The following is a 26,969-nucleotide window of genomic DNA, read 5'->3' as shown; positions in this document are numbered from 1 at the left end:
GCGATAATAAGCAGAGTCGCCCCCTTCTAAGCCTGCTGACTTCAGCCCAGGAGGGCGTGATTCTGCCCCGGATACTGCTGGGGGAGCCAGGGCAGCGTAGTGGTTTGAGTGTAGGGCTAGGATCTGGGAGCCTCGGGTTCAGGTCCCTGGTCTGTCATGGAAGCTGGCTGGGTGACCTTGGACCAGTCACACCCTCTCAGCCTAACCTACCCCACAGGATTGTTGTGAGGATAAAATGGAGGAGGGGAGAATGATCTAAGTCTCTTTGGGTCCCCATTAGGAACAAAAGCGGGCTATAAATTAAATAAACAAATACATACATCAGGACTACTTTGTGAATGTGTGCGCTGACTTCTCTGAAAAGCTTTAGGTGATGCGAGGTGACAGATTTCAGTCGGTATGCTTGTAGTGTCCCATTCACACATGCAAGGCATCACGATGTTAGCAAATTGTGATGAATATGTACGTGTGAAGCAAGCCGGGGAGGAGAACCTCCAGTGATTTGTGTGCACTTGTGGTCGCTGACTCGAACGAAAAGATCCGATTGACTTTAACGGTTCTCCGTGTCATGATAGGTCATTCATTGCAGTGGCTACCTAAAGATCCGCCAGTATAGCCTGGACATGTCCCCCTTCGACGGCTGCTACCAGAACGTCGGCTTGGTGGCCGTGGGCCATTCGCTGCCCCCCAGCGCCGTGACGGAGATCAAGCTGCACAGCAACATGTTCATGTTCCGGGCCAGCCTGGATATGAAGCTCATCTTCCTGGACTCACGGTAGGCTGGAAAGGTCCTTGGCGTCTCCAGTGACAGGGTCGGGGTAGGAGCTTCTCTCTGCGGCTGGAGCGCCGCTGCCAGTCAGAGAAGGGAATGCGCTGGGAGGAAAGGCAAGCGAACCCATCCACAAGGGCCGTCTTCAGCTTAAGGCAGTTGCACCGCTTGCTCTCCTCGCCGAAGAGCCACTGACAGCGTCTCTCTCTCTCTCTCTCCTCGTGGCAGGGTGGCTGAACTCACCGGCTACGAGCCGCAGGACCTGATCGAGAAGACGCTGTACCATCACGTCCACGGCTGCGACACCTTCCACTTGCGCTGCGCTCACCACCTGTGTAAGGATCCTCTACCTTTCGCGACCTTGCAGTTCCGTCCTAGGCGGCTTTCCTGGGAAGTAAGTCGGATCGACTTATTCCCCAGCAAGGCTGGCTCTTGTTTACTTGGGCGTTTCCAAGCTGCGGCTGAGCCATTTGGAAGCCAATCCCACTGAGTTCAATAGGAGCAGGAACCGTGCTCAGGATAGTCGCTGCCTTAGTAGGGCTTTGAAAGATACACAAGATCAGAGCATTCTTAAGTGAGGGAGCCTACACTGAAATCGGAAAGAGCAACGAGGAAAGAAAAGGAAGGGGAACCTCTGCCCCTTTATAACCATCACCTCCTATTGTCCAAATATTCCTTCCCGATGAATGGGTGACATCAGGATTCTAGCCTGCTTTTGACCCAATTGGGATACGGAGATGTTCCAAAATCATTCACATGGGATCCAATGGTTTGATCTTGTATATGTGATGCAGGAGAACAGATTAATCATAATCCTGGGCCACTAAAATTTATTATTTGATTTATTTATAGTTTGCCTTTCCCTCTGAAATTCAAGAAGGATTACACAGTGAAAATCAATGCAATCGATAAAAAATTAAAGCAATCTGGAACAAGGCATAAAGAATTAAATATGATACTTAGGTATGAAAACAAAGCAGCAAGAGCAGAACAATGCGTATAGCAAGAAGACAAACATCCTATGCACAGTGATCCAGTTTGCAGTTTCTGTCCCTGTATGAAAGTCCCTTCCTGAACCATTTTCTTCTATTGTAGCCCTAACTGAGTGGACATTTTGTTTTACATAGTTTGCAAACTGACCACCCCAGGCAGACCATTCTACAAGGTAGGCGCCACAATAGAGAATACACATGCCAAGGCAGTGGTTGATCTTGCCCATCTGTAGGGTGGCACCTGCAGAAGGCCCTGATCTGATGAGTGAAGCTGTCATAGTGGAGGATAGGGGGAGAGGTGTCAAATAAATGAGCCAGACTGTCTTGCCATTCATTTTGAGATTGGAGATACTGTTTCAGTGTTGCTTTACTTAGTATTTATGCCGTACAAATACCATCATCATAAAAAGTAAAGCTCTGCTATGAACAATTTACTTTTTTACTTCTTCTAACACAAATAGTCACTGCCACCAAGGTGTTACTCTAATAATAATAGCAACGGTAACACAAGTCCTCCTCCTCCTAACAGCAACTACTAACAGTCATCTTCATTAGAAGCAGTAATAGTTCTCAGGATTTTGCCCATATTTTCATTTCCCTCCCTATAAACTATGATCCTAAAGAGAATGAACTATAATTTAACTATATTGGTAACGTTATCAAGGTTAGCATAAAACAGGACAAGGCCAATTCCTCTAGAGTGAAATAAAGATCCAGAGAGGGTCTCTTGAATTCATTTTGTTGGGTTTCTAGCTCAGAAACAGGGCCCTCTGAGTTATTGTTAAATTAAATACTTAAATTATGGGTGATTTGTGTCTATGAAGGAATACTTGTGCATTTGTTTCCAGGCTTTTCTTAACACACTTAAAAAGAGAAGCTAAGGCCTACTAAAGCATTAAAAATAGGGAGAACAGTTTACTTTGCTTCTCAAAAGGTTTATTTATAGATAGCTAGGAGTGACATGTGGTCTCCTACCCAACTATTTTATAATGTGTTAACAGATAGTGATGGGATGGATTTGGCATGGAGAAATGATATTGTTTGGGAATGGGCTGGTGTGGAATCTTCTTCCAAGACTATCAGTGGGAATGAACAGTACTTTGGGTCTCATCCAGAGATTTCAAAATCCATGGAGATTTTGCTAAGCACCCTTCTCCTCAAGGGAAAAAAAATCCTTGCTCTGGATTTTTTTAAATAGCTGATGGGAGGGAGGGCTGACTTTTAAGAGCAAAACCAGACATTTGCTTTTTTAAAGAGTTGGGTACAGTTTCCTGTAGCCACACAGCAGCTGGGGGAATGGATATCAAAAACTAAAGCAGAGCCCATTTGGGCTTGGAATGCTTCTGCCATGGGGTGGAAGAAGGGCCCCTGCTCCCCACTCAGCTATTTTCTGCACTGAAACAGAATTTCCCAGGTTTTGCTGCTCCACGTGCACAGAGCACCCCGGAGCCCAGATCCAACCCAGACCCCCCCCCCCAAAGTGAACATCTAGTCCAGCCCTTAGACTTGTTTACTGTTAGATTTGCCTTGCTATTGGGAAAACCTGCATTGGTGTAATTTCTGCCTCTTTCAAGGTATAGAAGGATTCTTGCCAGAAAAGTAAAGTAGCAGCCCTATCCCGATCCAAGTATTATTTCTCTTTAATTTGTAAATCACTCCCCCCCACGCACGTAAACACACGATCCCTTCCCATACAGGCAATCTCAAGAATGAACAAAAATTTTAATTTTATTTCTGAAATGGTACACTGATGCCTCCTGCCTTTCTAAACCATAACTAAGCTTGAAACCTCTTTTCTACTGCTGCTGTAGACTTCAAAAGCAGCAAAAGGTATAACATAATTGCTAAGTTTTAAAGCCAAGACAGCCCCCCGAGTTCCAAATCCCTGGTGCTTTGTTTGGGGCCATCAGTGTTTCAGGGCTAGCCTGATTAAAGTGATGATCATATATTCACATCTATGTTTTAATTTTAACTGCTGCAGTCATAAGCACACTTACTTGGAAGTAAGCTCTTTTGAAATCAATAAGACTTCTGTGAAAATACTGTGGGTTGCAAAAGGCTCAGTTTTGATTTAGTCCCTTTGGATCCCAGTCAGCAAGAGCTGCTTAAATCTCAAGAATTTCATTTTAACTAGCTTTGGGACCAGTGTATGTTGCTCACATCTACATCACACATTTAAGCCAGTTTTAAACAGAGTTAACCTACTTAAACCTTCTCCCAAAGAGCCCTGGAAATTGTAGTTTGAGCACGTGTTGGCAATTTCGTGTGAGAAAATCTTAATCCCTTTAGGATCTCTGAGTCCCTGGTCCTCTGTATATGTCGGTTGGGTGAGGAAGCCATGACAGTTGAACCTCTTTGTATTACAGGCTCTGGAAATCTTTTTCTCACTAGTTATTGCCAAGAAAGAACATTTTCACAAGAGACCGTAAGGATAATTCGTTACCCAATGATTGGCATTCATGAACTACAGTAACATAATTTATCACATGCCAGAGATTCATTTGAAATCTGATTGGCAGCCAGGCAGGAAACGGTTTTACATTTGCATTTAATACTTTATTTGCCTTTCTGAAGAGTATTATTTTTCTACTCTCTCTCATGAGGATGGTAAGAGAGGTAGAGAGGGGTATATAGCATGATTTCAGACTGCTACCCCTTTTGGACATACAACATACAGCAGTTATTAGTATTTACAATTTATTAACCAGATTGCCATGATGTTAAAGCAGAGGTGCTCTCACTAAACAAATTGGCTTTGTGGTCACTTGTGAAAACACTACCTGTATTTCTTTGAGAAGTTTGTTGCCCATCAGACCGGTGAATGGTTAGAAGCCCCCAGTGCTATAACCTTGTTGAAGATAAGAGGATGTAGATAGCAATACCTTGTTGAGAGAGCACCTGAAACTCACACAAACTGCCCTAAGTAGCAGGATATACGTTAAATTAATGAAATAAATAAAACAAACAGTAGGCATGGTGGGTGTTTTCCTGGCATTCTTTCACAAGGGCAAACTGGGCTGACCACATACTAATGAACTGTCCTCTTATTTCTCTTTCAGTGCTAGTGAAAGGGCAGGTCACCACAAAATACTACCGCTTCCTGGCCAAGCAGGGCGGCTGGGTCTGGGTACAGAGCTACGCCACCATCGTTCACAACAGCCGCTCTTCACGGCCTCACTGTATCGTCAGTGTCAACTATGTGCTAACGTAAGTGCTGGTGCTGGAAGACGTTCCAATGAAGTGCATCAATCAGTAGGTGGGACTGTGGGGTCATGGGGCTCCAGAGTTTGGCTAGTGGACAAGTCCCCTGGGCACTGGCAGGAAAAAAAGTGGTTGATGGAGTGCATCAAAGGTGCCCTTCTTTTCTTGTGCCTGTCATGGAAGTGCTTTAAGTGGGGTCATAAAAATGGCCAATATTTCAGTCCTGCCAAAAAAACAAAAATTCCTTGGGCCAGGGCTACAGTTGATGAGGCCCATCCTCCTCCAAAGGATTGGTAGCAATCATATGGAGCTCTTTCATCTGCCTGAAAGCTTTTCCCTCCTGTCTTCTTCTGTTTCCCTAGAGGGGAAAGAACAAGATTTAGGGCTTTGTCACCCCACGATTTTGCTCCCTCTCTGCCTTTTTACAATTGAAGGGGCACCCTGCATTAAATAAAGTTTAATGCAGCGTAAAAGAAAGGTTTCAACGTACGGAGTTATTTATACTTAACAAACAGGACATCTGTTTTTCTTTTTCTTCCCAAAAGGAAAAAAAACCTTGAAGTTTGAAGTTCTTAATTTTATCCAGAGTTTCTATCAAAGCTCCGTGATTTCTTTCTTGTTCAAAGGGATGAAGCCTTACATTGAATCAGGGAGGGAGGGGGGAGAGTATTGGAGTGACCAGAAGGGGTTCAGTTAGCAAAAGAATAAAATATAGAAAAAAGGAGCAATGAAAATGCTGACTTTTGCCCCTCACTCCTTATCCCACCACTGTTAACATTTAGGTGTTCTTTGAGTCTGAACTCCACATGGATCGTAAGAGGCTGCATTGTTAAGGCTATTTAATCTAGATCTGTTGCTTCTTAATATAGTTTGGCTGCTTTTCTGATCCCAAGATCTGAGCTGTCAAAACTACTGTAGGGTAGATTCATTCTCCTCTTTAATACATATTTATGGGCTGTCTCTTAATTAATTTGAAGGTATGCTGATGAGTGTAGCTGGAGACAAGCGATGAAGGATCACTGAAGCATACCGTACAGGTTTCCTGTCTGGCATGGGTGTTGCCCCCCCCCCCATTTCAGACTGTGCTTGTAGTAAGATGGTGGCCCATGTGAATAGTGCTTTTAGCAAAGAAACAGAGCTGACTACAGGGACTTAAAAGAAAGCAACAGAGGAGTGATTTTGTGTGCGTGTGAGGCAGCAACCACATACATTTGTATTAAAAGGGTGTTTTGTAAATCTGCCCCATTCCACATATGCAAGATCACACCATTTTTGTTTGGATTACCTGTCTTCACTCATTATCACAATGCAAAGTGTCTTTTACTTCTCCTTACTTAATTATCCTCTTATACTTGTAGAGAGTGGTAGAAGGGTTGATGTTTCCCAACTGTTCACTGGGTAAACTAACAAGGAGCAATTTAACAACTATAGTAACTCAGACAGGTGTCATGTCCATTTCATCTATTTCCTAGCATAGCCAGTCATTATATTGCTTAATATAAGTAAGTAGGCTGTGTTGTTACCAATTTCAGCTGTTGTTAATGGTTGTCGTACTTATTTTGTACTGCTGAGCTTTGCATAGAACTATAACAGAACACACCTATTGCATTTTATGGCCTTTTAATCTGTGTTCAACCCCCTCCTCTTGTGACTTTGTGTGTGTGTGTATGTCTTTCTGTATCTATATCAAAAAGAGTCTAGTAGCACCTTTACGACTAACCAATTTTATTGTAGCATAAGCTTTATGCTACAATAAAATTGGTTAGTCTTAAAGGTGCTACTGGACTCGTTTTGATTTTGCTACTACAGACTAACACGGCTAACTCCTCTGTATCTATATCGTCATACATCTGATCGTTTGTGAAAGTATATGTAAGAGAGCAATCCTAAGCGTGTCTGCTCAGAAGTATGTCCCATTTTGTTCATCAGGGCTTACTCCCAGGAGAATGTTCTTAGAATTGCAACCCAAATCTATTTAAGGCACCAAAAGACTTCTTTTCATTTTCCCTGTAACTGTCTAACATGGCTAGCCCACTGAAGTTTACAACTATGGGTGAAATAGGAATTCTAATCTACTTAAATGCTTGTGTAAATTGAACCTAGGGTACTAATCTATTAGACTGGTATTAGTAAGGTTAGATAATTGAATACACATTTCACCCGGAACTAATTCTCAGTCTCTGGTTCTGTTATCACAATTACTTAATTTAGATTACCCCTCCTCCTAATAATGAATGGGAATAATTAACACTACAACTTCTGTCTAACCATTATAAATGTAAGAAGGGATAGTTAAACGCATGTTGAGAGATAATTTAAGAGATGTTTTCAGTGAGGTGTACTTTCTGTCTAAAAGGATGCAACATTTCAGCTACCAATTGAACAAGGGAGTATAGGTTTGTCTTTGAAAAGAGAATGTGAAAGTATTTGGTGTCTAAATATTGCTCAAAATTATTAATAATTGAATTTGTGGTATAATCTAATGGTACTCAGTGGACATAAGTAGAATTTTGTCTTGAAGCATAATGGAAGTTGGCGTTTACTTAATATATTAACCTCATGTGGGACAGATGAAAGGTTTTGAACTATCTGACGGATTGGGAAAAATGTGCTTTTATAGCTATGGAAGAGGTTTTAATGAATCCCTGAGTTATTTGGATTTAGGAACCTTCTAAAAGGATGTGAAATGGGTTACTTTTATTGTTCGGACCATCTTCTGTGGAATGTGTCATATGCTGTTTGAATATAAAAGGTTTTCATTTCTTAAATTTCTGAAAGACATAATTTAGAGCCTGTTCACATGTTTGTGTTAGTACTGGTAGCCACAGCGGGTGAAATCCTAAATTTTCTTCCAGCTACTTCAGCCTGTGCCGAACTGATCATATGGAAATCCAACTATGTGTAGGATTTGACTTTTGGTGCATTAGAGCAAATACTGTTTTTAAATCAGTTCCGGCATGTTCAAAGATGACTGCAGCATATGCTGGTCATGCACATGACATGTTTAGCATGGCTTCCAGCCACTGGGAGACAGTATGAGCAGGATGTTTCCTGTACCTGTCACATGCTGAAACCATTGTGGGTAGATCCTAATTTATTAAGTGATATGAACTATGTGCCCCCAGGCACCAGTGGAGAGAATAATGAAGCATGAAGATGCAGGATGATGACTTGCTAGCACTGCCTTTAACAGCTAATACTTAGATGTATATCTCATACACCTCATGTTTCTGGTGCTTCACGTGCATCTGCAGTAATCTTTACAATAAAACCACCTACTACAGATAGAAGAAATACTGAAGCTGAGAGGATCTGCCTGTGATCACCCGATAAATTTATGACTAGTGTAAGGCCTGAGACTTCTCAACTCTATGTTCATTGTTAAAACTACTCTACTGCGCAAGTTCTGGCCCATTTTATCCCCATGGATTTCAAAAGCTTGAATAAGGCCATTGTGGATCATGTGCCTTGCATAGCTGGCTTCCTGTACTGGGTGTGATGCATGTGATACATAGTATCTACCCAGGCTGGCTTAATCTTGTCGGTTCTCAGAGCTACACAGGGGCAGCCCTAATTAGTACTTGCCTGGGAGACCACCAAGAAAGTCCAGGGTCACTATGCAGAGGCAGACAATGGCAAACTACCTCTCACTGTCTCTTGCCATGAAAATCCTATGGGGTTACCCTAAGTCATCTGTAACCATGATGACACTTTCCATCACCATATTTTCCTACAACATGCCAATGGACTACAATACTCCACCTGGATCTACGAATGCTGCCACAAACAGATATGGTCTCCAGGCTCCTTCATAATGGAAGTTTATAGTAGCCATTGGTGACAGTGAAACTGACAAGCTGATCTGTGGGATAATGTGAACCACATGACCAATTGTCAGTCCACAGGGAAGCACAGATACATAGAATAATATTCGGTGTTTCTATGTAACGAGTATCAAGCACCTTAAAGACTATCATATTTAGTAGGGCATAAGTTTCATGAGACAATTCATGTCACAATGATTGTATTAATGTGCTCACTCCAGATAAAAGAACAGTGTACATGTTTTGTCTTCAACAGAAACAAAAAGAATAAAAGGAGGGACTTTTAGGCCTGGGTGCAGAAACTTGGGAGGGGTGTGATATTTACATTTATTCATATACTTGTATGCTAGCTTCTGTGGTTCATCTGTGACTGTGTAACTGAATAAGTAAATTTTTCTACATGAGACCATTTGTGAACATTCCCTAAATACCTCTGCTCTTATGGTGAGACACATGAACGCTCAAGACACTGAGAGAGCTGTTGAAATGGTGGCAAATATATTGTGTGCCCCGATATATCTCAGATATACTTATGCCCAGGGCCGGTGCATCCATTGAGGCTGGGCCGGCAGCCACCTCGAGCACTAAGGTGCTGGAGGGGGCGCTGGGGGTGGGAGCATGCACCATGGAGCTCAATTGCCTTGTGCTGCTGCTGCCACCAGCACACAGTTGCGGGCCAGGCGCGGCAGGCATCCAGAGTGGCATGCGGAGCAACTGAGCTGGAAGGCTGGGAGGATGCACGCTTGCCACCCCAGCCGCCTGGCTCGCAGCTGCTGTGCCCGGCCACGAGAGCATGCTGGCGGCAGCAGCGCAGGGCAACTGAGCGGGCAGCCTCCCAGCCCTCCCACTCAGTTGCCCTGTGCTGCTGCTGCCGCCACCACCACTGGCACACAGCTGTGGGCCAGGCGTTGCAGGCGGCCAGGGTGGTGTGTGAAGCAACTGAGCCAGAGGGCTGGGAGAACACACACATGCCATCCCAGTGGCATACCCTGTGTGTGACGTCACACACAGTGAGGTCATCACGCAGTCTGGGTGCTGTGCGCACGTGGGGGAACAACAGCCCTGAAGCTGCCTCAGACTCCAGAAATCTTGGCACCGGCCCTGCTTATGTTGGGGTATAAGCTTCCTTGGAACCTATTTTGGTTGATTCGCACATGCATATATTTCAATAAATGTTGCATAACTAAATGCTACTTGGATGAAGGTAGAAATTGCTTCTATTGAAATATAATGTGTTCGAGGTCATATTAGGTAGAATAGAAGTTCTATCTGTGGTGGTTGATCTCTGAAGTTTCAAACAACAATGAACATCCATAAGTGAACTTACTCATAGGCTAATTAAAAACTGAATGCTCCCCACATGATTGTACATGGCTAACTTATAATGAGTTAGACTATGGTCCCAGCTAGCTCAGTATTCATTCCGATTGGCAGTGGTTCTCAGGTATCCATATGCAACCATGTGGAGTTTATTATGACCCACTGTCATGTGGGCTATCACACAAGAGCCAAAACAATTCTATTCTGTGCACCCTTCCAAAGAAGTAAACCCAACTGAACTCAGTGAGTCCTCCTTTTGAGTCAACACAAAATATGATTGAAGCCGCACGCAGTGGTGGGTGCATCGTGAGAGGTATTGAGAGCTGAGTCTGGCAAGTAAGCCACTTGATCTGGATATCCGGATAACCGCCCCTACAATCTCACACTCTTTCAGTTGCCCTCTCTTGATTTTCCTGTAATGAAAACAAAGCAGAGGCAAATATAGCTATGCATATTTTTCCAGCTTTTACTAGATCACAACTGTGGCTGTCTGGGTCGGTGGATACATTTTACCAGGGTCCATTTTGTAGAAAAAGAGCTGCAGGAACTCATTAGCATAACTCCTTAGCATATGCCACACCCCTTGACATCACCGGAAGTGTGTCATTAGCATAAGTGGTTTGCATATGCCACACCCCCTGACATCACCTATCCTGGCTGTTTTGGACCCAATCCTGGCCATTCAGTGCTGAAATTGGGCCCAAAATGGCAAAAAGGGACTGAAAATGGCTGAAAAGGGGCCCAAAATGGTCAAGATCGGGCCGCTGCTGAGCGGGAGAGTGATCCACCACCCATCAGAGGCCCTATCTGGGCCATTTTGGCCTTGATCCTGGCCATTTCAGTCCCAATCCAGACTGCTATGGGCCCCAAATCAGGTGGGCGGGGCCACTTGACATGTGACCTCTTTGGAGAACTACTGGAACTGCGTTCCTGTGCGTTTCCCCTCAAAATGAGCCCTGCATTTTATTCAGATCACAGGCTGTGGGACTCAGGCTGAAAGTTCAGGACCTTGACCATGCACGTAATTCTAGAAATTTATGTCAGAAAAGAAATACATACTTTTTCTTTCATGACTCATGAAATGGGATCATATGGGGGCTTCTGTGGCCCAACAAAATTATCCTTAGAGTGGAGTTGAGGAGACTTAGGCCGATTCCAGATGGCCCTCCTCATCCTGAAATGTCGCACGTTGTCGTGCGTAAAATGCGAAATATCGTGTTTTCCGTGCGACGACACGTGACGTTTCAGGATGGGGATGGCCGTCTGGAATCGGCCTTAGACTGAAAATATCTTGTTAGGTGGGATATTCTGACCTTCTCAGAATGTCACTCTCTCTTTTTTTGTATTAAATCCCACAACTGCTTGCTATAGCTGGCCATAGAAAGAGGTTGTTGATGCAACAGTTTACAAATGAGTGTGGAGAAGATCAAAAAGGGGTAATGTTTGTGACAGGACAGCAACGCTTCGATGTCACAACGATCCTTGTAAACTGCATTTCATTGAAGTCATTAGTACTCAAGTTTCTTTTGAGAAGAATGGGGCTGCTCCTACAATCGCTGCTCTCGTAACAATAGAATAGGCTGGGGGTTGGATTGGCCTAGTAGCATGTTTTGATGATGATAAATTAGAACGAGGACATTGCTGTTAAAATGTTAGAAACAGAAGCGACCTAAGTGCTTGCTTTTAAAAATGCTTTTGATAATTAGCTCTAATCCTAGAGAAGGGAGCGGCAGTTTTTCGACATCAGTTAATCTGAATTGTGTGTTCCCAACCCTCGGGCTCCCTCACTGTGTGCTTGTTGCTCCTCTAGTAATGTTGCTGATGCGATGATTAAAGGATAGCATCAAAAGTGTCTGACGGGCTGCTGGCTGATCGAGCACACAAGCGGGTCCCTTGTTGTTTACCTTCCAGTTCTGGTGGGCTGGAGGCTGGTTTTTACGCCGCTTTAACCAATTAAACAGATTTTTCTATTGATTTGCTGTAGAAGGCGTGAAGAAGGCAAAAAACCAACTTCCGTTCAGTGCCCTAGTTTGAGACCGGAGCGCTCTAAAGCGAGAAAGAGGAGTTATGAGCAATTAACCTCCGTCTCTACCGTAAAACCTCCCGTACTCGCACCTCTCCAAGGGGAACCTATTGAATATTTCTCGTTTTCTTATCTACTCTCTTGCTGTACCGTATTGGTCTGTGAATTGCGGCATAAGGATTTGTTGCGCTTCGCCCTGAAGTGCTGCAGCTCTTTCCACAATTCAGGTAAGCCGAAATATTTGCATTTCACAGGGTGCCGCCGAAGCTCTTCAGCTGGACTGAACTGTGGATTGGGTAGTTGAACCAGTGCTGAGCTTTGCTTTCCCTTCAGTTTCTCCCGTTCAGGGTTCAGAAATATGAGCTCACGGGCATTTAGAAATGCAACTTTCTTTTCTTAGCCCGGCCCTCGCCGCCTGGGATCCTTGTCATTTCCGCGCTGTCTTTGCTTGTCTCATCCCCTAGGGTGCCTTTTGGGGCACTGGACTACATTTTCACGAAGGAAGTGGGAAAATAATCTTCAGGAGTCCCCCGTCTCTTTTCGTTGCTGCCTGTTTTAAACCTCAGATGTTTGTACGAGTGTCTTTCGGTTCCTCACTCCTGAAATCATTTCTGCACAAAAATCTCAGCCGGCACATTTCGAACCGTGACAGTTAACAAGCCGCGTCTGGGTGTCGATTAGGACCGTTCACGTTCAGGTCAGAATGGGAAAGCGCATTTGTCAACATTTGTGACGTCAGGAGAATGAGTCATACGGCTCCAATGTTCATTGTTTTGGACAGAATTGTGAATTCTACCTGAGACCTACGGTATTTGTGGCTGCTGATTTGGTAGAATATTTCTCTTCCCCAGGATTTATTCTCCCTCCCAGAGCGCAAGCAATCCACATAACCCCTTCAGTCCTCGCACACCTTGGCAGTGCAATCCTAAATAGAGTTACTCCAGTCTAAGTCCATTGGAATCAATGGACTAACTCTGTTTAGGACTGCGCTCCAACTTTTTTGATGATCGACAGTGATATGCAAACTGTAGCTTTTGAGACATACATTCTAAATCACATAAGTTAGCACGGTGGCTAATGGCTCACTCTGTTCTTTTTATTTGTATTGTATATCCCTGGACTAAGATTTTAGCTGGTTTTCATGAGGTGAACTGCTTTAAGTCTGGTTGATTGGGACAGCAGCAAAATAAACAGACATGCTCACTCTAGACTCACGGGATCCCGAGAAAACACAGGGTTGGCTCAGCTGTTCATAGACTATGCCATGCAGAATGATGCTTCCACTGGTGGGGGGGGGAACTGTATTGAGGAATCGCATTTGAACAGTATGGCCCGGGATACAGTTGTTGCTTCCTGGAAGAAATGTGTAGGAGCTTGCAAATTGCTACGCCAGACTGTCTCTAGGAACAATTCCCTGGATAACTTACAGCTGCTGGATGTCTGTGCCTCACTGAAGACTTGCCCAGCTAACTGCCAACTGGACCATGGAGGAAAGGGAGATGGATTTTCTTGTTCATTTTCTTTGATGTCCTTTGTCATGCTGCTGTTTATATATCCGTATGTTGTAATGATCATAGGTTAGGTTGAGTGCAGGCAAGAACTTTCCTGTAATGCCAGGAAAAAACATTGAGTTGGGTCCTATGATTCCAAAACTTTCTTCTGGTGTAAAAAGACTCCTGCCACAAGAAGGAGCCTTCCACTGGCAGAAGAGTGGCTCTCCGCCAGCAGAAGATGCCCGCGGAAGTGTCCATTGCTAGCAGAGTGGGATCAAAGGATCTGGCTCACTGCAGCCTCTTGTACAGTGTCTGTTAGTGGAAGATGAGCTATGCTAGAATGTGCCAACAGCTCAGAGATGGAATTATGCTTTGCCAAATTCCCATTAATTTGATTATTTATTTATTTACTTTATTTATAGTCCACCTTTCTTACTGAAATTCAAGGTGGATCACGCAGTGCAATGAACAGCTGGGGCATTCACTAGGGCATAGACTGCAGAAATCCAAAAACAAGCAGAAACAGCTGAAACAATGCCAGAACGAGACATAAGTAGTTTGACATGACATAACAAACAACCGTAGCAGAGAGTGCACAATAGTATAGTCCACAGTCCCTGTTCCTTTCTTGAAGCATCCCTTTGAATTATTTCCTTACAGTATAGCCCTATTACCAAGGTAAGAAAGCCCTCCTGAATAAGTTGGTTTTGCACAGTTTGTGGAAAGTAAGGAGAGTGGAAGCTTTCCTGCCCCTTTCATGCAGGCTGTTCCGTAAGGTGGGGGCTGCCACAGAGAATTCCCATGTACAGGCAGCTGTTGATTTTGCCCAACTGCAGGGTTGCTCCCATGTATATAAGGGGCAAAGGCCATGGTGGGTGGGATTGTCCCCAAGTACAGGAACTTATTTTTCTCACTTGGGAACCCAATTTGGTGATATGTCTAGAACCTGGAGTGCTGGAATGTGGCATAATTCTTGGAATTGCCTTTTACATGTGTTGATGGTGTGACAATCAGTATAAAGTGGAACATCTTTAGATTTGCAATACTACTCAGAGCAGTGATCAAAGTTGGTGTTATTATCCACACAGTCCAGCTAGAGAGCTGCAGCTGAGCTGAGTGGCTTACCCAAGGCCACCTGCTGAGCTCATGGCAGTAGCGGGGTTTAAAGCACCAAAAGTGCTGCACCACAGCCCAACTATTTAACCACAACACTACACCAGTTTATGCCTCTTTGAAAGGAAAGGATTGTTTAGGCACTGCTTGGTATAACTGTCACTGCAGACTGTTCTAGCACAAAGGTAGTTGGTGTCAGAAAATGTTATTTGGCACTGTTGGCTGTTTTATGTTGGACTTTATGTTGGACAAGCTACACCTAAAATCGAAATGTCTTTAGATTTTAGGTGTAGCGTGTGTTGTCTTGAAATCTTTGCCTTAAAAATCTAGTTCCTGACATCTCCTGCTACAGCACAACAAAAGCAAATCCCTAAATACTATTCCTAATCTTTGTTTCCATTGCAAGGTACAAATAACAATGGCATAACATGTATTTATATTCACAGAATGAATCTCCAATTTATTTTACCAGTTTAAATAAGGGTGTTGAATGTATATTTAGTCAAGCATTACAGCCTTGCAGGCTTAAGCAGATTAGAAATGAACAAATCCAATTAAAGACCATGTCTGTGAAATTTGATAGGTCATTGGCATGAATGAACTGTTTGCACAGTGCCAATAAAGAACCCATTAATGATTAGCAACCTGTGAGAGGTTTAATCAAGGCTAAAACATATAGGGTGGGATGAAAAAAATATTTAGGTTGAATAGAAAGAGATTTTAAGCATACCTCAATAAAATATGACTGCTGTTGAGTCTTGGTGGCCGTAATGCTACTCTGTGTTGCATAATGGCTCTTTGTTGGGATGTGCACAAACATTTTTTCAGTTCATGTTAGTTTTGAAACAGTTCATTCTCTTTCTTTCTTTATGTTATTACCTGAGTTTAGTTTTTATTATTATATTAGTTTCCCATTTCCAAGGCTTTCAATGGGTAACCAATTTCCAGCTGTAACTTTTATACCCATTCAGCCGGGACAAAATTACCCTGAATTGTACCCTCACACAAACGATTCTCCTTATTAAGTTTCTGGTGGAAAAGAGAAACTGTGTCCCAGCAAGCTGGTGGAAAAATGTTTTCAGTTGGTAACACTTGTTTTACTACCAAGTCTAAGAGCAGCAAGGCATGGGATTTTTATTGGGGTAATAGTATGGAGGAAATCGTTCACCCCTCCAAATTTGCAACTTATCTAATTGGTATTTCCAGTCCCATCGCTACTTATAGGTTGAATTAATCTCTCATCTCTCTCCCCAACAACTTGAAACCAGACATCTTGTTGTCAAAATCTTGGCCATGTCTGATCATTTCTTAATTTTACCAGCTCTCTTTAATTTTTCAAGTCAGATTAGTTATAATAACTGAGTTAATGAGTTTATAAAGTTCAGTTTTGATTAGTTAATATTCAAAGGCACATATTTAGTTGCTCATAAGCTTGAATGGACTGCTGGGGTTGACTATCCAGAGTCTTTAGCTGAAAGAACTTTGACAGATGTTTATACAGTCATGTTTTAAAAAGTCCCAGGAGGGGAATCCTACAGCTTCCTTTGGAATTTTCTTTTCAGAAGTTTTTTTGTGTTCCTGGTACTAAAACACATTTTTCAGACACCTTAACCATTGTCATACAATTATCAGTATCAGAGGATGTTCTTCATTTTCATTAAGGCAGACTTTTAGACTTTTACGTTTATCCTTTGTCCTATTTTTCAGCTAGACAAGACTTACGATCTTAAGGATACAGGCTTAGAAATAAGCCTCTTTGAACTCAAGGCTGTATTTAGTCATCGTTAAAAAACTCGAGTCTGAGATGAGAACAATCCAGGTTTGAGAGCTCCCTTCCTCCTCTGCTCATGCAAGGCATGGACTTCGCAGGTTACTCTGTTTAGAACTAACTGCAGCCTATTGTGAACTGAGTTAATCTACAAAATGCAGAACGCTCTCTCGTCTATGAATTAGGATTCTGAACAGAGTATTATGGATCTTTATTCCACTTGTGGGGGAAATACTACTTTATAACAGGCACATGGAAACGAAGACTTTCCTTTCTTTCCCTTAGAAGCTCATTAATTCATAAATTTTGGGCAGCAGAAAATACTTATTCCTTACTTTTGGGATGCAAGGGCTAAAAGGACTGAGACATATTTTGCAATTACTAAAGATAGGATCCTTATCACTAAGCGAAAGAGCCAGGGTTTCTGGAGTATAAGGGGATGGTTGGTTAATTAAAGGCTTAATATATTAATCCCTTATATTTTCGAAGAACCTACATTTAATCAGGGCATGAAATCATGTATCGATCCTATTAAGGCTGCAAGGGCAAATTCTGTCAGAATAGGGCCTATTCGAAAGTCTCCCCTGTAATACCATTGTCGGTACAATGTTCAGTCTCGCAAACAAGAAAGCTCTGCAGTATTGTGGGATGGTAAGATAATACATATAGGAGGGTATTGATTTTGGGAAAGACCAAAAGATCGGGGTGAACAAACTGTGGGCTCTCAAAATCAAGCTGCTATAATTGATTTCTAGGACATGGTTTTTAATCAGAGAAAATGCTTTGGATTTGCCCATCTCAAAAATATCAGTCAACATTCTAACTATCATCAGTTTCTTATCCAAGGCTTTCATCCAAGTTGATTTGTGGGTATCCCGATTTAGTGTGTCTAACAAACCATCTTCAGTATAGAGACATTTTAATCTCAGTTTAAAGGCATATAGCCATACTCTTGCTTCCAAGGATCGCTGTCAAAATTCTGCCTGGAATACGTTAGACACAAAACGGGATATTTAAAAATTTCCTAAGAAATTGTGCTAAGAGTTGGTTGATATTATCAGAGATAGCTTTAATCCAAATATCTGAGCCATAAAGAATAAGGCGGGGGGCACTTTCAGATTAAAAACTTGCACCACTCCAGGAATATACTTCACTCCCCTATTGTGGAAAATCCTATTTATAGAGTTTGCAAATGGTTTTGCTTTTTAAAGTACTGTTCTAAATTGGGGAGTCCTGGAGAGACTCCCAAAAACAGAATCCCCAAATAAAAAACAGAATCCCCAAATAAGAGAAAGTCTTGACTTGCTCAATATTGGACCCATTGACTTAACATTGAGACGGGTTCCATTTCTTAGTTTTGGTGAAAACTGAGATCTTAGATTTTGAGTAGTTGATCACCAAGCTTTCTCAAAGGCAATAGCTGGAGAAATATCTCAGGGCCCTTTGCAGCCCGACCCTAGTTGAGACAGGATTACAGCATCATCTGCATAAAGCAGAACAGGGCCATCAATCTCAACTAATTTTGGTGGATGGCAGCAGTCATCAAAAATTGCTGCCGCATCATTTAAATATAAATAGGCCAAAAAGGTGCCAGCAAACATCTCTGATGTACCCCCTTTTTCAAATTAAATGGATTTGTTAAATTTCCCTTGTACCCATGTTGTACTTGGGCAATAAAACCCAAATATAATAGCTGAATAAGTCCTAGAAGTCTTTTATCCATATTAGTTTGATTGAGTTTGTTCTATAGTCTGGGATGATTTATGGAATCAAATGCCCCTTTAAAGTCAATAGAAGCCGCATATAATCACCCTCCCTTAAAAGATGAATATTTTTTAGCCAAATGATAAAGAACTAGGCAATGGTCATATGTTGAAGAACCCCGCCTAAATCTTATTTGTTTGTGCCCCAATAAGGTTTCTGATTCTACCCAATCCAAAAGCTTCTTCAATTGCTAAGCAGAATATAGTTTTCCTAGAGAAGAAAGAAGGCTGATTGGTCGATAACAGGATGGATCACGTCTAGAACAAACTAAGAGTTTCTTTGACTGTTCTAAAGCAATGCATTAACCACTAAGCCACAAGATTCTACCGAGTTGATTATTCCGTCTAATAATCAATCTCTAACAGACATTCAACAATCTGACTGAAGAGATCAAAAGTTTATTCCAGACGTCAAGTGAAAAACTTGTATCTCAGCCAAAACTCAATCAATGCTATCTTTTAAGATCTTTATTTAAAATCCATCTAATCGCCCTTGAAATAAATAAAGGATCACAATGATACAAAAAATGCAAGCATATGCCAATGAGATTGGAAATAGAAAAGCATACATGTCATTCCTTATCATACCTATCTTAAATTTAAAAGATAAAATACAATTTCCAAGATGCTTACCAAAGCATTTTCAGAAAAGACGGGTAGAGGCTTGCTGTGGATTGTGTTATGGTGAAGTTGGGGGGTGGGGTGGGACAGAAGCCACAACAGGGATAACACAGACACTGAAAGGTGACTGGTCCTGGTATGGTAGGGGTGGGGAAAAGGGAACTTGCAAGGGGGTGGAAGCCCATTCCTTCTAGCTTTGCTTTCCCTCCTGCTACCCACCCTTCCCTATTTATTCCCCCTCCCATTCACTCTTCCCTTTTTCCATTCCCCTCAACTGTTCTCTGTTACTCTACTCCCACCCAACCTTTCCTCCCACCTGACTTTCCCGTTACTCTTTTGCTCTGCCTTCCACTCAACTTTTCCTTGTTACCCTTTACCCCTGTCATACTGTTCCATTACTCTGTACTCCCCAACCAACCATTCCCTGTTATTCTTGTGCGTCCCTTCCACCTTACTGTCCTTGTTACCCTCTCCTCTCCCCAACTTTTCCCTGTTACTCTGTCCCTCCACAATCCAACCTTTCCTAGTTACCCTTTCTCCATCCTGCCACTCCCTTGCCTTTAATTTACTGTTGGTGGTTCCTCCCAGGTCTGGCTAGGTCTCAGTTGGCGCCATCTCCTTCTTACCTTGTTCCCCCCAACCTCTTGGAGCTAGCACACATAATGAAACCACATGACCAGCTTTACAATGAAATCCTAAGCAGAGTTACTCCAGTCTAAGCCAATTTCAATGGGATCAGACTGGAGTAACTCTGCTTAGGATTTCACTGTTAGTCTCCCTTTCCTATACAGAACCAGGCTATATGCGTACCAAGTCCCTCAGTGTTTCCTATTGTATTGTGAGTGGGAATCATCAACTATGATGGAGCCCAGATCAAGTCTACATCAAATGTTGCTAAAAAATTTCACCTAGAATGACTAGCCCAATATTATCTAAGATTCTTATTCCTGCAGAATAAGAAATTGAACTCAGATCTCTTGATGCTCATCCAGCATTATTGGTATTAGTGTCCCTCCCCGCATATGTAGAAAAGATTGCATTGAAGATTGAGGTGAAAATGTTCATCCTGGGAAACAGTTGGGGGTCCCTATTAACTTTGCATATAATGGTGGATACTCTCATGCTAGTGTGTGAGGACTGGTATTTCTGTGTGCCATTAATAAATGTAAGAGGTGCTATTTATGCATAAATCCTCAGATATTAAATTGGAAATGTAGTGCAAGGGCTGACTTCCAGAAGAAGCATTCTTAAAGGGCGGAAAAACCCTCCCAAGCTGTTTTACTTCTCATCTAATAGGCTTTCAGCTCATTCTCAGCAGACATGCTGCTAAAAGTATCCATGAATTTAAAGTAATGGAAAATGATGCTATGGAAAATAAATCAACACACTAACATGCCCAGAGTTGACACTGCTGGATTGTGCCATGGGATTCAGCATTGTTAAATGTTGCATTACTTCAAATGATACATAGAATCAAGTTCCCCACTTTATATCTTTGGTGTCTATCCAGGGTGATGTTGAGAGTTCTCATGGTACTTTTCAGGAAGCTTCTCTCTTAGCCAACTTTCTCATTATTGAGTGAAGTCTAACATTTAAATGCCTTTGTGAGTTCTTGCCAAGTACATACTTTATCGATAGTTACTACATTTATAGCAAGCATGAATTTGACCCACTGTATTGGAGGATGACCAAGTGGAGAAGCTATATAATAGAACACATACTACTACTGAAATTAAGAATTGTTATTTTAATGACCTTTTATTTTTCAAACTCAGTCCAACTCACAGTAATATATAGTTGTTTGGCACCCTAGCGCCTTGCAATTGAGGATGGAACCAGATGTTAAGGTAGACAGGTAGGCTCAACATCTTGCCAGTAGCCACTTGTGTTCCCTACCACCATTCCTGTTGGGTGCCAGAGGCTAATTATTGTCTTCATCCCTTCCTTCTCCCTTGGGGTCAGCTGTGGCTGGAGGGTATCTGTCATAACTTGGTGGCCATTTCAGGACATTGGGCTGGATCTACTGGGGTGACTCACACCAACTGGATGTGCATGGCAGGGACTGCTGGGCTACATCTCCCACCATCCCTTGATGTACAAATGGCAAGCTGGGGGATTCATGCCATCAGGCAGCAGGTGGGATGTTCGATAATATGGATCCATTGCCCTATGCGGCACTTATGTTTCAGTGGCTATAGTCAATAAAGTTGTGGCCTATTTCATCCAAGAGTGGTATGTTGTAGTTCTTTGCCTTGGCACCAGCCTCACATATAGCCTATATGGATGCAATGTCCAGTGACTGTAATGGAAGAAAAGAAACATAGGCATACTGCCTTCAGCTATAGTCTGACTGCAGTCTTAGTTAAGCTATCACATGGATATGCCTCCAAAGGAAGCTAAAGGGCATGGATTTCAGTTGCTTCTTTGCCAGTGACGTCAATGGGGCTTTCAGTTAACTGTCTTCAGTTCAAGCTCTTTGGCTAAATGGATTGTATGTAATACTGAAAACACCTTCAAATGACTGGTTCATGTCTGATTCAAGAGCCAGTTAAGTAGAAGTACTTGGTTTTAAGCTCAGAACAGTGCCTGAACATCAGAAGAACCTTAATGGATCAAAGTTCCTTCTAGATAGCATCTATTATCACACAGTGGCTGACCAGATGTTCCTGGAAAGCCCACACGTAGGGCACAGCAGCCAAAGCTTCTCCCAGTTGTTGTCACTCAGCAACTGGTATTCAGAAGCACATTGCCTCTGAACATGAGGGCTTTATTTAGCCTTCATGATCTGGCTAATAGACCTGTAACCACAAATTTGTCTAGTTATCTTTTAAAGCCTGAACTGCTTTCCACTGCTGCAAGTTGCACAAGTTAATTGAGCTGGGGGTGGATGGGTGGGAGTGGGAGTACTTCCTTTGGTCTGCTGTGAATCTACTGCCCAACTTCAATGGAGTCCCTTGAGTTCTAGTATTATAGGAGAGGGAGAACAAGCAAATTCTCTCTCATATATACGCATGCATGCATGCATGTGCACAAACAAGAAAAAGTCTACACTGTACTGTTAATAAGTATAGCAGCCACTTGTACCAATTTGGATCTTGGTCATTGGAATGAATTCTTTCACTGTGGTTTTGCAGCCAAAGTTTTGGAAGTAAGATTGGAGTGAGCAACATGATTTGTTTGTTTGTTTGTTTAGCAGTAATAATGAAGTTTAACATTATGGGCATGCTTTTAACATGTTTGAAATGCTTCACAAGTATGCTGAACTTATAACCTAGGTCAGTATTTTTACCTCATATTGCAGTGTTTGAAAATGTTTATCAGTGTATATGTTTTTGTAAGAATTGTGAAAAATAGTGGGCCTTGTTTCATTGTTTTTTGCATTTTTGGAATTATATACTGATATTCCTCACACTGCTTGGATCCCATGGAGCATTTCTGCAGAGAGAAGGATTTCCATCAGCAGCAAGCAACTTTCTCACTCTCTGCTCCTCACTGCCATCAAATGCTCCCTGAAATTTTGGTCTGCAAAAAAGGGGGCAAAAAAGTTGCAATCTGCTAATGGAAATCTTCCTGTCTGCAGAAATGAACCATGACATCTTATTCAATTAATTGCTGGTAGTTTCCAAAAGGTGTTCTAAAAGATGAGAAGGCGAAACTATTCAAGTTGCTATTATGAAAAAAACATGTGGCCAAACTGATTTATGCCAGAGATAAGAGCTAGACCCATTTTGATGCTCATTGGGCATGCTCCCTGCTTGCCTTGGGCCTCCTGTCGAAGGGTAAACTCCCTTCTTATTCAGATTCCTTAACCTTCTTCTTAACCAAGATTCCTTGTTTAGCCCAAAGTTATGTAGAACTTTTATGCATTCACACTTTCCCTTCCTCTTTTCAATGGTATTGTTGGGTTGCCTGTTAAGGATCCCCTTTTCGGATTGGTTAAGCCCCTGCCCCCTCCAGTCAGTCGTACATATTCTCTTGCAATGTCCTCATGTGTTTCAGTTTAGGCTTAAATGCCGTGCCTTGATAAATGGACTATGCTTCCTCTAGTGACTTTAGAGCAAGAGATTTAGTTCCTTGTAGAGGATTCAGATCCTAAATGTACTTATTTCGTTGCTTGATTTCCAGAGGCCACAGAGAAGTGTCGAAGGAGATCTTTTAAAATTTGGGCTTTATTTGAATTTTTCAGTTTTATTGTTCAAGACTTTGGTCTAAGAACAGGGAGATGAAAAGTAAAAGTAAAGTTGCTATTATACATTGGATATAGGCAGTGTTTTTTTTTTTTATAAACTATCCCTTTCTTCTAATTTATGGGCCATTTTGAAAATGGCACAATTGAAGTCATTATAGGTTGCAGCATGCCAGCCACTTGATCCCTCACACATTTTTCAGAGAGCAAGAACATTAATTTTTGTACTGTATTGTGTATATATATATATATATATACGGAGAAAGGCACACAGCACAGGTCTCTGTGAAACCCAATACAAAAATTAATGTTCTTGCTCTCTGAAAAATGTGTGAGGGACCAAGTAGCTGGCATATATATATATAACTTTATAACTGGTCTTTATGATACTGAAATTTCAATTTGTCAATTTTGAATTTTCTGCCACGAGCACTTCCTGTCAAAGTTTCTGCTGTCTGACTGAACTGTGGCCCAGTTACACAATCCTTTCATTTTCTGAGCATTGCTTTGGTGTGAATTCAGATTCCAATATACAGGCAACAGTCTTTCGGAATGGACCATCAAAGGCACAAACAAGGTAGTAAGAATCTGCAGAGTGCCTTGGTGATTAGTTCAATAACTCAGCTTCTCAGTTCGATCTCTCCTGGGATGAACAAATGTTTTACCATTTTTTCCTGTGCATGATCTCAGAATGAGGGGAAGGGAAAGTCTTCAGAATAGGCTTCTGGTAGTGATGGAAAGGGGACTGTAAAGACGTTCATAGGCTTCTGGCATGCTTCAACAATCAGGCTATGGAAGGAGGAATAGTTACCTTCAAAACAGTGAAAAATTCTCCAGCTGAGGCAGGAATATTGTATATAAAAGATATTATCTGGTGTTTGCTTTTAAATGTGTGTGTTTTTAAGTGTTTTTTAAAAATACATATTTTAATTCTTGATTGTCAAAGGAAGTTTGTATAAAAACAACTGCAGCCTAAATTCTTTTCCTACTTCAGTCCTAACAAATAATATTGTCTTCTAAGACCTTGTCCACATGGTCAGGAAATTTCTGAATCCCAATATTTGTAGTCAAGCAAAGCTGAAGACTCGAACACTGCAACCTGTGGATGTTGACAGCGAGTGCTTGGAGAGAATCAGTCTCTTGCCTTTCTTGGCTGAACATACATAGCTGGAGGGAAGTGGCCAGCTACCTATAGGAGACATAAGTGCCTCCTTGAGAAACAGCAGTCCTAGATGCCATGAAAGAGGTTGTTGTGAGGTCACTTCTGAAGAAAATTTCTGTGGATCATAAAGATAGTCCAAATCATCCAGTTGCAAAGCTTTCTTTTTGAGGCAAAGTATCCATGCTGTTAGTGATGGTTTACCTCCAGGTACATCTAGATGGTTGATTGTCTGGATTAATCTCTGCCTTTTTGGCATTGAAAATCTTTTGGTTGTTCTGGCCATTGCTAAAATAACTTGGTGGAAGGATGGAATAAAACTAAAAGTTTACTTTATTGATATTTATAGAAATAAAGATGGACCTGTCTTGGCTTCCTACTCATTTCCAGACACAATTCAAAATGCTATTGTTGACCAAAGGGCATCTGAAGGACTGTGTATCCCATATGAACATGTCACTCCATTGTGGTTTTCCATAGAGATTCCATGGCCATCAGAGGTTCTTTAGGTTCTACTGCCCTCAGAAGTGTAGAGAGAATTACCAGGGATAGAAGTTTGGGGGGGGGGTCATATGAACAAGCATGCATAGAATAGGGCTGAAAGGCTTCATAGAATATTCAAAAGGTTGAACTGGCTCCCAGTGATCGAACTGGGTATTATTACTGTTGATGGTGCTAGTTTTTCCATGAAAGCTGAGCCATTGGCAGGAGTGAGCTAGTATTAACTGCTTTTTCTGCCTTCCAGTCTAGCCTAGCCATTTTGTTGGACAATAATTACATGGCTTACCATGTATAATAAATGAGATTGATGTCCATGAGAAGCAGAGCTTTTTATGTTGAAGGTCCTTGCTGGTTATAATTTTATTTGATTTAGGTGACATTTTAATTTATTGATTATTGTTTTAACTTTAAGTTTTGTATACCACTTACAAATGTTTTAAAAATTGAAAATCTGTATAAACAATGCTTAATGAACCAAATAATCATAATCTGGGTGAAAGCTTGTAGACCTTATGTATGAAAACTTCTGTGATCTGATATAAGACTGTGAGATGATGGGTACAGCTGAGCCTGCGAGGCAGGTGCTCAATGTACAGATTATATTACATATGTGACAAGGTGATTCTTATGAATGAAATAAGTACTGTCAAGTAACATCTGAACTGGCCTAAGAAAGTAAAACACTCAATTACCACTGGCATAATGGAACTAACAATCAATATTGTTGGTCCCCCATCTTCCAGGTCTGGGCAGAGCTAGTATTTTAATGAAAAATGGAACTGCTGCTGTTCCCTTTCTCTTTATCCCATCTTCCTGGAAAAATCTAACTAGTGTAAAGATGGACTTTCTATAGTGCAGAACAAATGACACCATTTTACATGTGTTACGCTTTATCTCACTGGTGAAGAGAAGAGACACAGAACAATGGTGTCTCCATACCTTTTACATTCTAGTTGTTACCTCTGATAGCACCAATGCATCTCTATCTGAGTGAAAAGAGATGTAAGCCATCAATGTAGGTTACAATCATAAACGGCCATTTTACAAAACATTTGTTGCACTCTGTCACCATTTTATAGTGAAATAAACATCAGGAAAACTTGACAAATGACCAGAACTTTTTGTATATTCAGATTAATTGTAACTCATCTGGGTGCAGTTATACAAACATTTTGAACAGACACATTGATTTATAGCATTTCCAGTTATAAACATTTTTGTACATTGTGCAGAATAGAAATGTTACTCATAATAGAAAGTCTGGCTTCATGCAAGACCATGTAAAGAACCTCTGTTCCTTGTCATTTTATTATAATGTCACCAGTTTATTGTGGGAAAAGGTTTTTCCTCTCTGTATGATTAAAGTTTTCTAATGAAAACTACTGAGTTATGAGTTCATTTATCTTACTTGTGGATATATATATGCAGATCAATACCACAAACACCTTGGCACAGATTTACTCAAGTAAATCTAAATTTGGAGCTAGGAATAAAATGCTTAGGCATTTCAGATTCTTTTTTTCAGTGATCATGGATTGGGTCCACAAATGCCCTTCAATTCATGGAAGAACTTTCTAGCAAAAACAGTCCTTCTATGAATGAAAGTTTTGTCAACTCATGAAAGGGTTCCTTTGGATCTGCCTCCATGCCTAGATTTACACCTTGTTGGTACCAAACAAATCTCAGGACGCAGAGACATTCTTGAGAATGGTATACTTAAAAAAAAACTTTTCTCAGTTGGATGAATTAACAGATCTTAAACGCCAATCTTTTTTACCTGCTGTACTTATCATTGTCTGAATTTCAGTGGCAGTTTTACTGACTAAAGGCAGACAGCAGTTGTGTATCTAGAGCCAAAAATAGCTAGTGATTTCTTCTCAGCAAGTGCTAGCAGACTTCAAGCTTGTAATCTGATAATTGCTAAATGTAATGGTCATGTGAACTCGTCCCTTAAAATTCTGATAGGTACAGTTTAAAATGATTTATCTCTTATTATCATTAAGCTGAAAGCAGATACTTATGTCATAAAAATGAGAGATTTCACTAACTGATTTGTTCACAGACACTGAGAAATATTTTTTAAAGGTATTTTCAGATGATTGAAATCTAACCAGCTACCTCATCATTCAGTAGTCACCAAGCTGCCACATGTTTTCTGAATGCATGTGGTCAAAATCTCTGTGTAGGTGCAACATGTGGTCAGATCTGGGCATGTAACCCAAGTGCTACATATATT

General features: G+C 41.5%; 1 protein-coding gene across 1 annotated transcript in view; it reads left to right on the top strand.

The window, feature by feature from the left end:
- The window catches only part of SIM1 (SIM bHLH transcription factor 1), a 69,109-nt gene that overhangs the window by 23,099 nt on the left and 19,041 nt on the right, over window positions 1–26,969 (top strand). Inside the window, exons 6-8 of the mRNA XM_054990519.1 lie at window positions 576–775; window positions 998–1,104; window positions 4,821–4,968. Coding sequence (XP_054846494.1) covers window positions 576–775; window positions 998–1,104; window positions 4,821–4,968 — 455 coding nt within the window. The remainder of the gene's footprint in view (window positions 1–575; window positions 776–997; window positions 1,105–4,820; window positions 4,969–26,969) is intronic.

Source organism: Eublepharis macularius, chromosome 1 (assembly GCF_028583425.1).
Source record: "Eublepharis macularius isolate TG4126 chromosome 1, MPM_Emac_v1.0, whole genome shotgun sequence".
Lineage (NCBI taxonomy): Eukaryota > Metazoa > Chordata > Lepidosauria > Squamata > Eublepharidae > Eublepharis > Eublepharis macularius.
This window is presented reverse-complemented; position numbering and strand designations above follow the sequence as displayed.